Below are 14,913 nucleotides of genomic sequence, written 5' to 3' on the forward strand. Positions count from 1 at the left end.
TTTCTCCCAAGAAATTGCCTCTGCATCACAGGCTGGCCGGAGCTCAGCCCAGAGCCTGCAGTGTTGATTTGAGCAGGTCGAGTTTGGGGAAACTGGTCCTTCGAAGGAGCTCTGAGAGCTAATTGGTGGCTTTACTAAACCTGGGCTTATAAGCCTGGGGCCCCTGTCTGATATTTATATTTCTTCTTTCTGCCAGTGAGGCACCGTAGACTGGAGCCTTAGAGCTGAGGATGGTTTCCTGACTTCTCGATCAGCAGTGAGGCCTGAGGGATTAGAGTGCAGGAGTGCGTCTGGGATGGAAGCCCGGGATACAGGACATGGGCTGCATCTCCAAACCTTCCTCTCCGAAGGAACCTTTCCAGTCTTGCCTGGGGTGGCCTCACACAGGAACTTGGCCCAAGAGTAGCTGGGGAAGTTCCATGTGAATTTTTTTGGCCTGTGGCCACCTTCACAGAATTCCAACAGCTCTTGTATTGCCATTGGGTGGGGACCTCACCAGACTTGGACCTGTGGCCAAAGGCATGTGCCCTCCAAAGTTTGTACTGGTTCTGGTTGAGGAAGTGAGAATAACTTCAAGAAGCTGCGTCGAAGTGCCTTCTCCCACTCTTGAAGCCACAGCAGCCCAGAATGCTCCCTGTGCTGTGGTAGATGAGCAAGTCTCATTCTCTGTGACCCAAGCAGTTGACTGTAAGTGGCAGGGCTGGCCCTGTGGGCCCTCCCTGCAGAAGCAGCATGGTATAACAAGCACTATTATTCATAATACCAATGGCTGTCATTCGAAAGCCATCTATACAGTGCTTGCTAGGTGTTTTATATGTAGTATTTCATCTTCAACCATTTTATAAATGAGAAAATCAAGGCTTAGAGAAGTTAAACCACCTGTTTGCAATCACAGAGGTAAGTGAAAGGGTCAGATTTGAAGCCGAGAATGTTGCTGAAGCCCTTTCTCTCCGCTGTTCCTCTCTATATTCCTGAGGGCCTACTCTGGCCGAGTTTCTTACAGTTTTTCTAGAGAATGAGACAGAAAAGTACCTCTCAGCCAGGTTTGTTGGAGACGGACATGTCTCTGGAGCACCTGTCATGTTTCAGGCACTGTCTGTGGTCTTTTCTACTATGTCACCAGGGGCCTGTGAGGTTGGTGTTAGACAGGAGGGAGAATGGTCCTCGGTAACTAGGGAAGTGGCTGAGAAAAGTGCTGTCGGCACTCAGATTGTAAACCATGCTTTGTTTGCTGGCTGTTGGCACTTCAGGGACATGTAGGACAAAGGGACCTGAAATCAGGGAGAAGTGACCAGTAACCACTGAGCCCAGCTGGAGACAGATACAAAGAGGTGTGCCGGCAGGCCGTACCTCATCAGGAGGCTTGTAACTGGAAACCAAAGGAGCGCTAGCTCTTGCCTGCCCGTGGCAGTGCCCGCCTGTGTCAGCTGTGGTCTCATGTGGGGCCCGCCAGTATGGTGGCCACCTGGGTCCTTCAGCGCTCAGGGGCATCTCAGGAAACTGGGCTAGCAAGGGTGATGTCTTAACTCTGCCCTTCTTTTCCAGGCTGTGAATTTTTCAAGGAATATAAGGATCGGGATTACATGGCTGAAGGGCTCATTTTTAACTGGAAGCAGGTATGAGCAGTAACATTCGTCAACTTGGGTCTTAACATTTCTTTGCAAAGGGAGAGCACAGAGAACAGCTTGCAGTCTTTTTGGGGAAAACAACTACCTTTTCCTTTCTCTTCTCTTCCTTATTTTCCTTCCCTCTCCTCTTTCTGTGTACATGTTGAAATTCTCATATATGCTTTGCTCTCCCCCTTTAATTTATCCCTTTCTTCAAAGGTTTTTTTTCAGGGACAAGATAGGAAATATCCTTTCTGTCTGCTCTACCATCTGCATAAAAAGTGGGACTTGCGTTCTGTTCCTTTCTCAGTCGGCAGGAGCAGGCCACGGGAGCCTGCTGGACGCTGACTGCAGAGTCATCATGTCTGTCTCAGCAGCGAACACTAGAGTGGCCCACTGAAAAACTCCACTTGCAAGCAATGTCTGGTCCCTTTGATTTTCAAACTGTCACTCCTAGGGCAGCACAGGCATCTGGCCCGGAGAAGGCAAGCACGGTGGAGGGATGTCCTGCCTGCCTGTGGAAGCCACGGCTTCAGGGTCATGACCCGCCCTGTCATCATGGCTTCTCCTGGTGGCCACCTGCATCTCACAAGTGTCTTTCTGCCCCCAGGACTACGTCGATGCCCCACTGAGCATCCCCGATTTCCTGACTTGCTCTCTGAACATTGACTGGAGCCAGTATCAGGTGAGGGGCCTGACTGGAGCAGGGCAGGATAAGGGAGGGATGGAGGGGGTCCCTGGTGCCTGCCCTAGAAGTCCTTCATGCGGATACCAGAAGGGCTGGCTCGTGCCCTCTGACCTCTCACAGCCTAGGGCAGAAGAAGCTGCTTATCCATTTAGCTCTCTGCAGATTTGCTCTTAGCCCAGAAAATGAAAGCTTTCTGATCATGACTCACTCAAAGATTTACATCCCCCAGCAGCTTCTGTTTCCAGAGGACCTCATGGAGTCTGCTTCTCCAGCTCTGGGCTTTAGTGACTTTTTTTTTCATTTTCCTTTTAAATGCATGTTCTGCCAGAGGAAGTGCAGAGCTGTCTGACCTCGTTTGATTATAGAAACTTTAAAATTATTTCCGTTGTGCTCCTCTTCCCTCTCCCCATGGAAATGGCCCCAGGCTTACTGGATGGATTCATCCAGTAAGCATGTTTAGCCCATTGTAGAAACCTGAAGGCCATCAGCAGTTTCCTTGCCACTTGCTTCAGCCAGGACAAGTAGCCTTGCTCTCCCCACTGCCTTCCCCATGTCTGTTCCTTCTGCCTGGCTGCCACTTCTCACCTTGTCTTCTCATCTTGTCTGGCTGCCACACTGCCTTTAGGATTCGGCTCCAGTGTCCACTCCAGGAAGACTTCCCCGACATACCTCCTCTCCCCTCTCCCCAGAGGGTTGGATCCCTGTATCTGCATTCCCATTGACCCTGGGCATATCTGTCATGGAATTTCCCACTGAGCTGAAGTCACTGATGTAGAGATCTGCTTCTCCATCTCTGGTAGACTGAGCTCCGGGAGGATGGGGAACCCCAGCTTTGCATCCCCAGCACAGAAACTGGCACGGAGCCTAGAGCTGGAGAAGCCAAGCCAGTACATCTGTAGGAAACATCCTGTTTCCTTCCCTTTTTTTGTCCCTGGGTCTGGACAATTCCCATCTAGCCTTGAGGTCTCCCTCTGGCAGAGAGGCCAGGTTCACCGATTAGGCAGCTGTGTGCTCCCGTATCACCTTGGGCTTTGTTGTCCTGGTCTGTAAGGGGTCTGTAAAGGCAGAGGCTGTGCTCATCTTTTACACCCAGCCCCTGATAACTCCGAATGAGTTAGAGTGGTAGCAGGTGTTCTCTCTGCAGGTGAGGAAGAAGAGCAGGCCAGTTTTTTGTTGTGCTGCAGAAGCCTGGAGAAGAAATGGGTTGGGGGACCCTATCCCCTGGTCTCATGTCCTAGGCAGTACCTAGACAGATTGAGTGGACAGATCTTTGTCCCCAGAGATTCCAAAACTTGCAGGTTTCCTTCTTAATTTGTTGTATGCAGAGGCGTCAAGTGGGCCCTACCCCCAGCCACCCTCACTCTTCTTTCTGGCACCATTCTATTTTTTTTTTTTTTTTTTTTAAGATTTATTTATTTTAGAGAGTACGCAAGCATATGCACGCGCACATCGGGGGCAGAGGAAGAGGGAGAGGAGAGAGAGTCTCAGGCAAACTCCCCACTGAGCCTGGAGCATGACACAGGGCTTGATCCCATTACCCTGAGATCATGACCTGAGCTGAAACGAAGAGTTGGACGCTCAACCCAACTGAGCCACCCGGGCGCCACTCTGGCACCATTTTTCTTATGCACAAACTAGGTCTGATGAACAGCTTAACCAAATAAGGTGCAAATAGGAGTTTAATGTGTTGATGCTGCGTAGGATGTAGGTCTCTTTAGGAGGGAGTCCTGTGCATATGAGGAAGAGTCCTGCTTAGTAGATCAAGGCCCTGGATCTAGGCCCCAGCTTGCTCGGCCCTTCTCTCAAGGCTTTGTGGTTTTGAGCAATGGCCTCACTTTCCTCGAAAAGTGGTGATGACAACACCTATTTCAGAGTTGTGGGGAAGTTCAAATATGATCACGGTATGAGAGTGGCCTCTTAACTGAAATGCCAGATCAATTTTAATGATGATAATTCAGAAGTAGGCTGCTAGCCTGTTAACTCAAGGGAGTGAACGCTAATAAAATTCTAGGCACAAAAGTAGGAGGCCAGGGCATTTTCCCCTCTCCAGTATTGCTCAGCTACTTGGTCTCACTGGGCTTCCTACCATCCTCTTCCTCAGCCAGGTGTGGGATCTGCCTTGTCAGCCGCTTAAGCATGAGTGTCCAGGACTCCCTGTTAGTGGTCTTTATCTCCCCAGGTGACCTTATCTATTGTCCACTCCGTTAGCCCACTGCTCTCCCCTACCCAGGATTCTGGGCCACACCTTTCTTGGGGATCCACATCTACATCACCTCTTTTTTTTTAAAGATTTTATTTATTTATTTGACAGAGACACGGCGAGAGAGGGAACACAAGCAGGGGAAGTGGGAGAGGGAGAAGCAGGCTTCCCGCTGAGCAGGGAGCCCGATGCGGGGCTTGATCCCAGGACCCTGAGATCATGACCTGAGCCAAAGGCAGATGCCCATCTACATCACCTCTTATCAGTGTCCCTTCATGCAACCACCTTAAACAAACTGTCTGAAATGGAATTGGCCACAACCCACAGCACCCCAGGCCCTCAACCATTTACCCGGATGCTCAAAGTCAAAACGTGGGTTTTTTTCCTGCCACATCCATTGCCCGGTCACATCAGTTCTCTAAATCTCTGACCCTGGTGAAACTCTCCAGATCCTCTTGCCTCCGTCTCCTGTACCACTGGCCTAGTCCGGGCCGCTGGTATCTGGGTGCGTCTCGTGTCTGAACAGGCGCCCCGTTGAGGGGGAGCTGGAGGCAGTGAATGTAAAGCATTTGAATAGGGCCTGGCAGAGAGGAATACTCAAATGATGGAACAAGGTCATCACTGTCACCCCTTCCTTAGAATGTGCTACTGACTGCCCCATTTTCCTCAGAGTACAGTCCAGTGATGCTTAGTGGGCCACTCGGCTCCACACGGCCCAGCCCTGTGCTTGTGACTAGCCGTCCCTTCCCTTTTCCCTAGCCACACTGACCTCCTTTTGGCCCCTCAATGGAAGAATGCTCTCCAGGTTTGCACATGCTGTTCTCTCTGGCAGAAGAAGCTTGGCTCCTTTCCCTCCCCTTATATGGATGTCACTGCCTTCAGGAAGCTTCCCTACTGGTCCGCATGGATCATACTAGGCTCAGCCCGCTGGTTACAGGGTCCTGCAGGATCCCACAGGTCTCCTTTTAGTCAGCACACATGTAGAATTTCACTTTGCCTGCCTGCCCCTGCAGCCCTGTTAGGGGGCTGGGGCCGTCATGGGTGCTGCTGTTGCCCAGGGCCAGGCCCTCAGCGACGTTCCCAAGTACAGGAACACTTCTGGAAGTACACATATGGGTGTTGCTGCCCTCCGTGAACGGATTGATTTCCTTAGAGGTCTGCTCATTCTTTCTGTGGCATAAGACCCCTTCCAGTGGCGGCTGCTCCTCGTGAACAGTCAGAGAAGTGACATCTGCAGGTGCCTTCTCGTCCCAAAGCACTAGGCCTTAGAGATGCAGAGATTCCAAAACGGCTTCCGCCCTCACTGGGCTCAGGCTGGGAAAAGAGGCAACAGCATCACCATCACCTGGGCAGTAGAGGTGTTGACCAGGGCTTTCTGAAGACTCAGTAGAAGATAACAGGGCTGGGCCTTTGAAGGATGAGTAGGAGTTTGCCCGCCACGGGGAAGAGGACTCCAAGCATAGACACATAAGCAGTGGCACGGTGCTGAGCTCTGTCCCCAGAGACTTGTTCGTGGAGCACTTACGAAGGGAGAGTTAGTGCTGAGCCTAGATTTTAGTGCGTTTCTCAGGTCCCCCTCACGTTCTGCAGTCCCCTCAAGCTTCAGTTTCATACTCTGCTATCAGAGAAGTCCCTGCAGTGTAGCATGTGACTACAGACGTGACTCTTACGGTCTGGCAGGGCTGGGTTCAGATTAGCTCTGTGACTTTGGGCCTCTCCCAACCTAGAGCTCCCCAGCCTGCGGTTCCTGCCCCAGCACTGGGCACGGTGAATCTGCTGCCTCTGCTTGGGCCTTGGTGTCCCCTTCCAGTAGCCGCCGTGGCTATTGGAGCTCTGCAGGCCACCGCCCTTGGTCACTTCCTGCCCTCTCCTGGCCGCTGCAGCCTCTCCCCGGCTTACCTGACCTCCCTGGGCTTCGTGCTGCCGCATGGCTCCTGCCTCCTCCCTTGCCCCTCTCCTGCTTTTCCATACCCGCAAGAACCCCGGCTCGGGGGAGATCTGTTGGCAGCAGTGTGTGTGACAGGTTGAGCCAGACGAGCACCGAGACCCGTGTGCTGCTGCGGGTGAGGACACTGTTAGTGACGCACCGCGGCGGCCGTTTCTAGGGCTGCCGAAGCAGGTCAGAGCCCGCCAGGGCCCGGGCGAGGCTCACGTAAATGAGCCTGTTCTAAATTCCCGGGAAAACCATTCCAATTCCAGGTGCCATGTTCGCCCTCTCACCGGCACCCGCTGGCCTCTCCACTCAGCCCCAGAACACTGGTAAGCACTTGTGGAGGGGAGGCTGTCCCCAGCTGGGGGGAAGGAGCCTCCGAACTGGCCCAGGCCCCTCCATGGAATTCCGGATGCCGCTAGACGGTTTCTCAGAGCGTCTGGTCTAGACCTTTAGCTTGGGCTATATTTTCTGCAGTTTTTCTTGTTTTTCTTCCCCCCCCCCCCCCCGCCCCCATGGACCTCTTGTTTTAAAAGATTTTGTCTGCCAATCAGACTGCAGTTATTATTCATCAAAAGACAGAGGATGCAGGGGCACCTGGGTGGCGCAGTCAGTTGAGTGTCCAGTTCTTGGTTTCGGCTTGGGTCGTGATATCTCAGTCATGAGATCGAGCCCTGCATGGGGCTCCGTGCTTGGGATTCTCTCGCCTCTCCCCCTCCTACTCTCTCTCTCTCTCTAAAATAAATAAATCCTTTAGGGGCGCCTGGGTGGCTCAGTCGCTAAGCGTCTGCCTTCGGCTCGGTCGTGGTCCCAGGGTCCTGGGATCGAGCCCCGCATCGGGCTCCCTGCTCAGCGGGAAGCCTGCTTCTCCCTCTCCCACTCCCCCTGCTTGTGTTCCCTCTCTCGCCGTGTCTCTCTCTGTCAAATAAATAAATAAAATCTTTAAAAATAATAAATAAATAAATCCTTAAAAAAAAAAAGGAGTATGCAGTGAATAGCAGTAAAAAGTGAATGAAACATGGTTGATGAGGAGGTTGAAGGTTGATATTTTCTGTGATGTGACTGCAGATGAAAGAATGGCTCTTTCCATTTGGCACCAGTGCTCACGGGCTCAAGGCTCTGTTCGCTTCTCTAACCTCCCTGGACAGCCATGCTGCGAGCCCAGGGCTTAGAGCAGGCTAGTGTGTGGCGGCTGCTGGCTGTGAGGCTGTGAGTTGCCCAGGCTGCTGCATGGCTTCCCACTCCTCACCATCACATCGTGTTAGAATGCCGGGCAGGGGCGGCCCACAGGGTGAGGGTGCAGGGAGAGGTGGGAGGAGCTCTTAGCGTGAGAGTGAAATTTCAGATTATCTGGGATTTAGGGCCTAAGGCCTGTGACCAAGATCCTGGGGTACTTGTTGCCCAAGAATAACTCTTGGATTTTATTTCGGAAATACCTTAAGTTCCCAGTCTGAGTGAAATACCGATTCCTAGACACCTTGTATCGTTCTTCAACAGAGTTGGGACCTGGTGCAACAAACACAGAACTACTTGAAACTGCTGCTTTCCATAATTAACAGCGATGGTGAGTCTGCCTCCACCTGAGCCCTCAAGCCGTTGGCCCTTCTGGGTATTCCCAGGTCATGATACCATGAATATGTTTGTTGGGGTCACACACCTGCCTTTTGCTTTATGGGAGAAGGATTTAGAGATTCCCTTGTCCATTGGCAGCTTTATTCCTCAAAACCTTAGAAAACAAAATTGTGAGCTCATTACCATCTGAACTATGCACGGTGTTTCTACACTAGGTCAGCTGACCTTTGATCATCAGTGTTGTGTGTGGGGCCGGAATTGCCTCTTCTAATTCAGAAAGATGAGAGAAAATCAGTTCTGGATTCTTATTGGGCACACACGAAAGTCCCTAGAGGGCCTGTTCACTGGATGGTACTCCAGCTGGTTTGGCTGTTTTGATTGGATGGGCCCATCATGCTCAGTGTCTCTAGGGTGGGCTGACTAACTCATCGATACCAGTCAAGACTTCTGTAGGGTTGCTCTTGCTTAAACAAGTGGAAATGTATAGCTTATATAACCAAGAAAGCCCCAAAGCAGAGCCAGGTGCCTAAGAAATGTCACAAAGAACCTCCTTGTTTCTCATACCTGCTGTCTCATTAGCTTTGTAACCACTCTTGATTTGTTTCCTGCCATCTGACCTCCCCCAGGAGAGAGAGAGAGAGAGAGCCTCTGTTCCAGAGCTCATGCTCATTGGCCCGGTTTGGGTCAAGTGCCCATCCTTGAACCAGTTACTGTGGCCAAGTGTGCAAAAAAGTCACATGCCTAACTCTGGAGTTAAGCAGTGGTTCTCTACCTGGGGCAGTACTGCTTCTGGGGAAGTGGGTGTTGTAGGAACTGGAGGAAGGGGGCTTCTGGAAAAATGGGTGTTACAGGCACTGGAGGAAGGCTACTAGCATTTGGTGTGTGGTTAGCCAAGAATCCCAAATGTCCTGCAGTTCCTGGGACAGCCCTGCACAGTGAAGAATTGTCTTCCTCCAAAATACCTGTAGGGACCCCTGAGAAATGCTGGGTGGGGATATGCACGTCAGCCCCACCTAAATGACCTGGGCAGTACTACCCAAGCAGTACTGCTTTTCTAGAAAGGTAGCCAGAAGAAAGAAGAAGAAATGCTGTGTACAGAGACAAGTGCCTGCCACCCACCCCTTTCTGGGAGTAGGTGGGAGAAGAATCTTGGGGAGGCCCACCAGGAAGAGGGAGACTAGGGGTGGCATGGCTGACACCAGACCAGGGTGGTGGCATGTCCTCTTCTCATGCACCTGTGTTTGCTTTGCTTCTGGGTTTCCTGTCGTGTGGTTCCTGAGTAGATGACAGCGGGCTGCTGGTACACTGTATCTCAGGCTGGGATCGGACCCCCCTCTTCATCTCTCTCCTACGCCTTTCCTTGTGGGCTGTGAGTATGGATGGGCTGGGCCGTGGGGTCCGGGAGCTTGCTGAGGCCATCTACCAAGATTACTCTGGGAGCATTAGGAGTGCCTCCAGAAATTAGAGATTTGGGATGAGGAACCCCAAGTGTTCAGAGCAAGTGTTAGGTTTAATGCTGTTTTGGGGACTGTTGGGCAGCCCGGTTGTCACTGGGTTTGTGGTTGCAGTTCAGCTCCTGGGACAAGGAGGGGGCTTTGTCATGGGGAGTCATCTTTCTAATCTTAGGATGTCTCTCTGGTCTCTTCCAGGATGGGCTTATCCACACATCCCTGAAGCCTGCTGAGATCCTCTACCTAACCGTGGCCTATGACTGGTTCCTCTTTGGGTAAGCCTTCGGGGAATGTCCGGTTGTTGGGTGGGCACCATGCCTGGGGAACGGTGTTTCCGTGTGCATCTGGGTGTGGTGGCTCCTGTGACAGGGTTAGAGGTGAAGACCATCCCGCCTCCTTGGGAAAGACTGAAGGTGCTTGTCAGGCCCCACCTGAGATTGTGGTGCCAAAGCCATGGTCTGTCCCTGTAACTCAAGGCCCCCTTTGCCCTCCCGTCTTGGGGCGCTGCTTGCTTTGACCTCCTCGCCTTCTTGTTTCAGGCACATGTTGGTAGATCGGCTCAGCAAAGGAGAGGAGGTGGGTACTGTGAGCAAATGCCGGGGCTCTGAGAACAACAGCACGACGTCCTGTTTGGCATCCACACTTAGGGGGCAGTTCCTTGCCCAGTGCGTGCAGGGATCGGGCAGCATGGCCACAAAAGCACCAGCACAACAGCCCCCATCCTGAGCCTCCGTTCCTGTCCTGTGTGGTAGAGAATAACGCTTGCCCACATGGCTGCCCTGAGCTCCGGCTGCCAGTCCTCTTCTTGCTTTGGCTGCCATCTTTCTCACAGGTGACCTTGTTTTCTGCACTCAGTTATGGAACCAAATTACAAGCCTTTTCCTGGGCTCCTCAGCCCTACAGCTACAACCAGAGGCTCTTCCCTGTCTGTCTTTCCTGTTCACACCCATGCAGCAACTTGTAAGCCCCAGGGCCAGCGGAGCAAGCCCGGGTCCTGCCCGGCTGCTCCCCACCAGCCCAGGGAGCAGACCCAGACCAGGGCACAGCCAGCTGGCCTCCAGGGTCTCCTTACTCTCTGGGCACTGTTCCCCCTTCCTCTCTCTGCGCTCTCTGTACCCCATCCTTTTCTGCTTTTCGCAGTCTTTGCCTCTTTGGTATGCTTATTTTTCAGCCTGTTTTCCCTGCACGCAGACCTGGAGTCAGACCTGAGTTTGAACCCTGCTTGTCCCACCTATTACTTGGTGACCTTGAGTGATGTGATTCACCTTGAGTCTCCTGGTGTTGATCATGCTGCCTCACAAAGAGAATGAGTCTAGGTGCCCAGCGTGGGAGCTGTCACACAGCGTTAGCTCTTTCTCTTCTGCCCTCTGTCCCCCCCGCTTCCTGAAGCATCTTTCTCACCCTCCTGAGGCTGCCTTCTTTCCAAGCATCTTACCTTGTGTCTCCTCCTTTTGTTCCTCCCTCTAAGCAGCTCCTCAGCAGCTCCTCTCCCCTTCCAAATCTCTTGAGTACTTATCGCATCTGCAGGGGCTGCAGAGCTCATAAGCCTGTTCCTCAGAGGCCTCCATGAACTCTGTCAGAGGCAGTGACTTTGGCATTGAAATCAGCACGTAAAGCCCCTTTGCAGCCTCTCATTTTGAGACTGACTGGCACTCCAAAACATTCTGCCCTCCACGCAGCCTCCCCCACCCTCAGAACAAGCCAGATTCTGCCTTCAGAAACTGGACAGAGGATGAGGCCGAGTCCAGTGGGGTCTGGATTCAGACCCTGGCTATCTCTCATCCCCATAAACAAGAGGGTCTCCTCAGCTGGAAGGGTTGGTTTTCAGGGTGTGGGCCTTTCTCTTACCCCTACCAGACACTCTAGACGCTGATGCTTTAAAACAGACAAACAAAACAGAGGCCTGTTAAACGGCCTCTCTCCTCCTCCCCAGCCCTTGAGGTTCACAGTACACTAGCATATTAAAGACTAAAGTCTGTGGTGAAGACACCTATTTAATTTTATGTAACCCAACATTTTCGTACTGACCTAACCTGGGGCACCCTCCCTCCCTTTTGGTGAGGGGGCGGTGTTTGTTTGAGGAAATCATATGGGGCTCTGGGATACCACGTGAGTGTTTATCCAAGTGAGGGTTTGATGGGTCACACCTTTCAGAATCACTGGGGAGTTTGTGTAAAAACTGCAGAGACTGCCTTGTGTGCAGTTCATGGGGGCCCATTTGACTAGGGCACTGGCTGGAAGGGAGGAGAGAGGCGGTGGGAATGCAGCTAGAGGTCAGGAGCCACCTTCTGCCTCTGCCCACCTCAGACTCTGGCTGCCCCTCACCCCTGGTTCTTCTGAACTACCGTTTCTGGGTGTTCCTCCTACAAAATCTGATCCCTTTCCCTTCCATTATGTTCCTGCAGTGTCCATTAATCTCCTCACCCCCAAATCTCTCTCCCAGCTGTTCTTCCTGGTTAGCCTCTCTCCTTGGGATCCTTAGGAGAGGCTGAGGGGAAAAGCTGCCATTCTCTTCATCCTTTTCAGTGGCTCGAGAACATGCATGTTGAATTTGAAGATGGTTTGAAAACTCACTGGCTTACCCTTATACATTCCCTTCCTTCCTTTCCCTAACCCAGGCACATTACCCTGTCTGCCAAACCCTCTCCCACCCATTTATACCATTTATAGAGCAGAATATCCAGCAGGGTCCCTGAGGCAGGGCTGTTGTCCATCAGGGTTGACCAGGTGGCTGGCTGCCCTCTCCTAGGAGCTCAGCCACCTAGATTCCTCTCCTTGGAGAAAGCTGTCTTCTCATGTGTGCTGCTTTTTGGTTTCTTCAGATTTTCTTCTTCTGCTTCAATTTTTTGAAGCATATCATCTCTGAGGAGTTCTCTGCTCTGAAGACACAGAGGTGAGGAGAGACCTGTTCTCTCACACTGGGCAGGGCACTCTGGGAAGGGCCACTCTGGGAAGAGTAGGCAGGGTCTCACTCACTGTCTGATTCCCTGCCTGGCTTCCCTGCATGCTTGGCAAGTTGGCATCTCGTCCCTGCCTTCCCTCTGAGGCCAGGGTAGGGATTCCTGGTGAGAGCCAGTGGGGAAAGAGGCTCTCCTGCCCGTGAGGCAGGCCTGGGGTCAGCCTGCAGTCATACTAACAGAAAGGCTAGGGGACAAAGGAGTGGTCTCTGGTGACTAGGAGAGCAGGGCACATTGCTGCCGGGAAAAGCCAACCTAGGGACAGGAGGACTCCCAGCACCCCATACTCTGACTGAGACAGCAGATTCTTCTGCCTGCCCTTTCCTGGGCTGCTGCAGAGGTGTGTCTGCATCTCTGTGCAGCCCTCCACCATGGAACAGTCTGCCTCCAGCCTGGGAAACACAGGAGTCTTGCCTGGCCGTTGCCTTACAACCTCTCTCAGAGTTGGTGTCTTTGAGTTCACTTGCCTCCAAATCCAAGCTCCTAGGTGTGTTGGGCCAGATTGAACTCTGAGGGGCCAAGGTGAAAGGGAGGAGTCGGGCTTTGCTGGCCTATCAGAAGTGGCCTGACGTTTTGCAACACTCTAGGTAGGACCTGTCTCATTGATTGGCCAGTGAGTTGGAGCTTCTTTTTTTTTTTTTTAAAGATTTTATTTATTTATTTGAGAGAGAAAGCACAAGAGGGGGGAGCGGGAGAGGGAGAAGCAGACTCCCCGCTGAGCAGGGAGCCGGATGCGGGACTCGATCCCGGGACTCCAGGATCATGACCTGAGCCGAAGGCAGTCGCCCAACCAACTGAGCCACCCAGGCGCCCGAGTTGGAGCTTCTTTCCCAGGCAAGCAGCATGCTGGGTATGGAGACAACAGAGAAGACTGAATGTAATTCACTATTCTGGTTTCTCTGTACAGGAGGAAGAGTTTGCCAGCCCGGGATGCGGGCTTCACTCTGGAAGATATCTGTATGCTGAGTGAGTTACAGGCCCCAGCAGATTTCCCTTCCTCTGTGCATCTTTCTGAGTGTAGACCACGCAGGAACTGTTTGTTCTAGAAACTTCCCTTTCCAGCTGTATGGTGTGGAAGAGCTAGGGGACCAGTAGTGTGAGAAGATAATGTGCTAACCAATGGCACTTGCTTCTTTCAGGACGAAAGGACCGCGGCAGCACCACCAGCCTTGGCAGCGACTTCTCTCTGGTCATGGAGAGCTCCCCAGGAGCTGCCGGGAGTTTCACCTATGAGGCCGTGGAGCTGCTCCCTGCAGGAGCACAGACTCAGGCAGCTTGGTGAGGGGCCAGGCTGGAATTAAGCTTGCTCACAGCTGTGGCCCAGGGCCACCAGCTCCAGGGAGCCCCAAGAACAAAGGGGCCCCCGACAGTAGGGCTGAGAGCACAGCTCCATGCCCTGCTGTCACTCCTAGCCCTCAGAGGCCAGCCATCTGGTTGGTGAGGGGCACTGGCCATGGTGGCCCAGGAACATAAAGGGCTGGGGCTCCCTGTGGGATGAAGAAAGAAGCTGCAGGGCTGGGCAGACAGGGTGGGGTGAGGGGAGGCTGGTGTTAAAGAGACTCCCTGGGGGAGCTCCCTTGTATCATTTGCTTGGGGGGTGGGGGGCCAGTTACAAAAAAACAATAAGTGAGTTCAACATGATGGTGAATTGGGAACTTGTTTGAGGGTGAACTGCTCTGAGAATCTGATGACTCTGTCTCTAGACAGATGACTCAAACTTTTGTATTGCATTTGGAAGGAGGAGCAGTTACTGAGCTGTTAAGAATCTAGCCTGTACTCCAAGGCCAGTGGGACAGCGTTATTTGGATGTCACATTCCCTCTCTGAAGACCCAATCCTTGCTGCTCATGGCCAGGCCTGAGGCAGTGCTAATGTATACCCATCCCCATGTGGCATTTTCCCAGTGGAAGTAAGGACTGGGCTCTGACATTTGGTAAAAGTGGGCAGAGGGCTTGCCTGGGGTGGCCCCTTGGCCAACAGCCCTACTCTTTCTACTGCAGGAGGAAGAGCCACTCGTCCTCTCCACAGAGCGTGCTCTGGAACCGGGCACAGCTCTCGGAGGACTGCCTGCCTTCCCACCACGGGCTGGGGGAAGCCAAGTCTTCCAGCTCCTCATCCTCAAACCATTCTGACTTTTTCAGGATGGGTAGCAGTCCCCTGGAGGTCCCCAAACCCAGGTGAGGAGCTCCAAAGCCCCTAATGGTGGACGTGATTAGCCCTTCCCTCTTACTAAGCCTGGGGAGTGGGGTTCCAGCCCCTGAGCTGGCGTCTACGATGGTGTCTTGGGAGAGAGCGCCTTGGCCTGCGGCCTGGTGGGCAGTGTACCCAGGAGGCAGAGGGGCTTGACAAGCTTGACAAACCCCTGTTTGGAGGATGGGTTAATGTTTGTGTAAGAGCTGGTTTGTAGAATGATTTGAGACTCCTTCCCAGAGTGCTAGCAGATGGGGAATCTAGAAGGTGTACTGACTGCAGTGTGATGGGCAGAGGGTCAGGGCTGCCTCCCCCTATT

At 52.8% G+C, this 14,913-nt stretch overlaps 1 protein-coding gene across 3 annotated transcripts in view; it reads left to right on the top strand.

Annotated features, from left to right (window-relative positions):
• MTMR14 (myotubularin related protein 14) overlaps positions 1-14,913 on the top strand; it is a 46,237-nt gene that overhangs the window by 21,113 nt on the left and 10,211 nt on the right. For all 3 annotated transcript variants that reach the window (XM_032411883.1, XM_032411885.1, XM_032411884.1), the window contains exons 8-17: positions 1,546-1,616; positions 2,218-2,292; positions 7,923-7,989; positions 9,281-9,366; positions 9,647-9,723; positions 9,988-10,024; positions 12,271-12,341; positions 13,313-13,371; positions 13,545-13,683; positions 14,405-14,581. In XM_032411883.1, coding sequence (XP_032267774.1) covers positions 1,546-1,616; positions 2,218-2,292; positions 7,923-7,989; positions 9,281-9,366; positions 9,647-9,723; positions 9,988-10,024; positions 12,271-12,341; positions 13,313-13,371; positions 13,545-13,683; positions 14,405-14,581 — 859 coding nt within the window. The remainder of the gene's footprint in view (positions 1-1,545; positions 1,617-2,217; positions 2,293-7,922; positions 7,990-9,280; positions 9,367-9,646; positions 9,724-9,987; positions 10,025-12,270; positions 12,342-13,312; positions 13,372-13,544; positions 13,684-14,404; positions 14,582-14,913) is intronic.

This window comes from Phoca vitulina, unplaced genomic scaffold (assembly GCF_004348235.1).
Source record: "Phoca vitulina isolate PV1807 unplaced genomic scaffold, GSC_HSeal_1.0 scaffold13, whole genome shotgun sequence".
NCBI classification, from domain to species: Eukaryota; Metazoa; Chordata; class Mammalia; order Carnivora; family Phocidae; genus Phoca; species Phoca vitulina.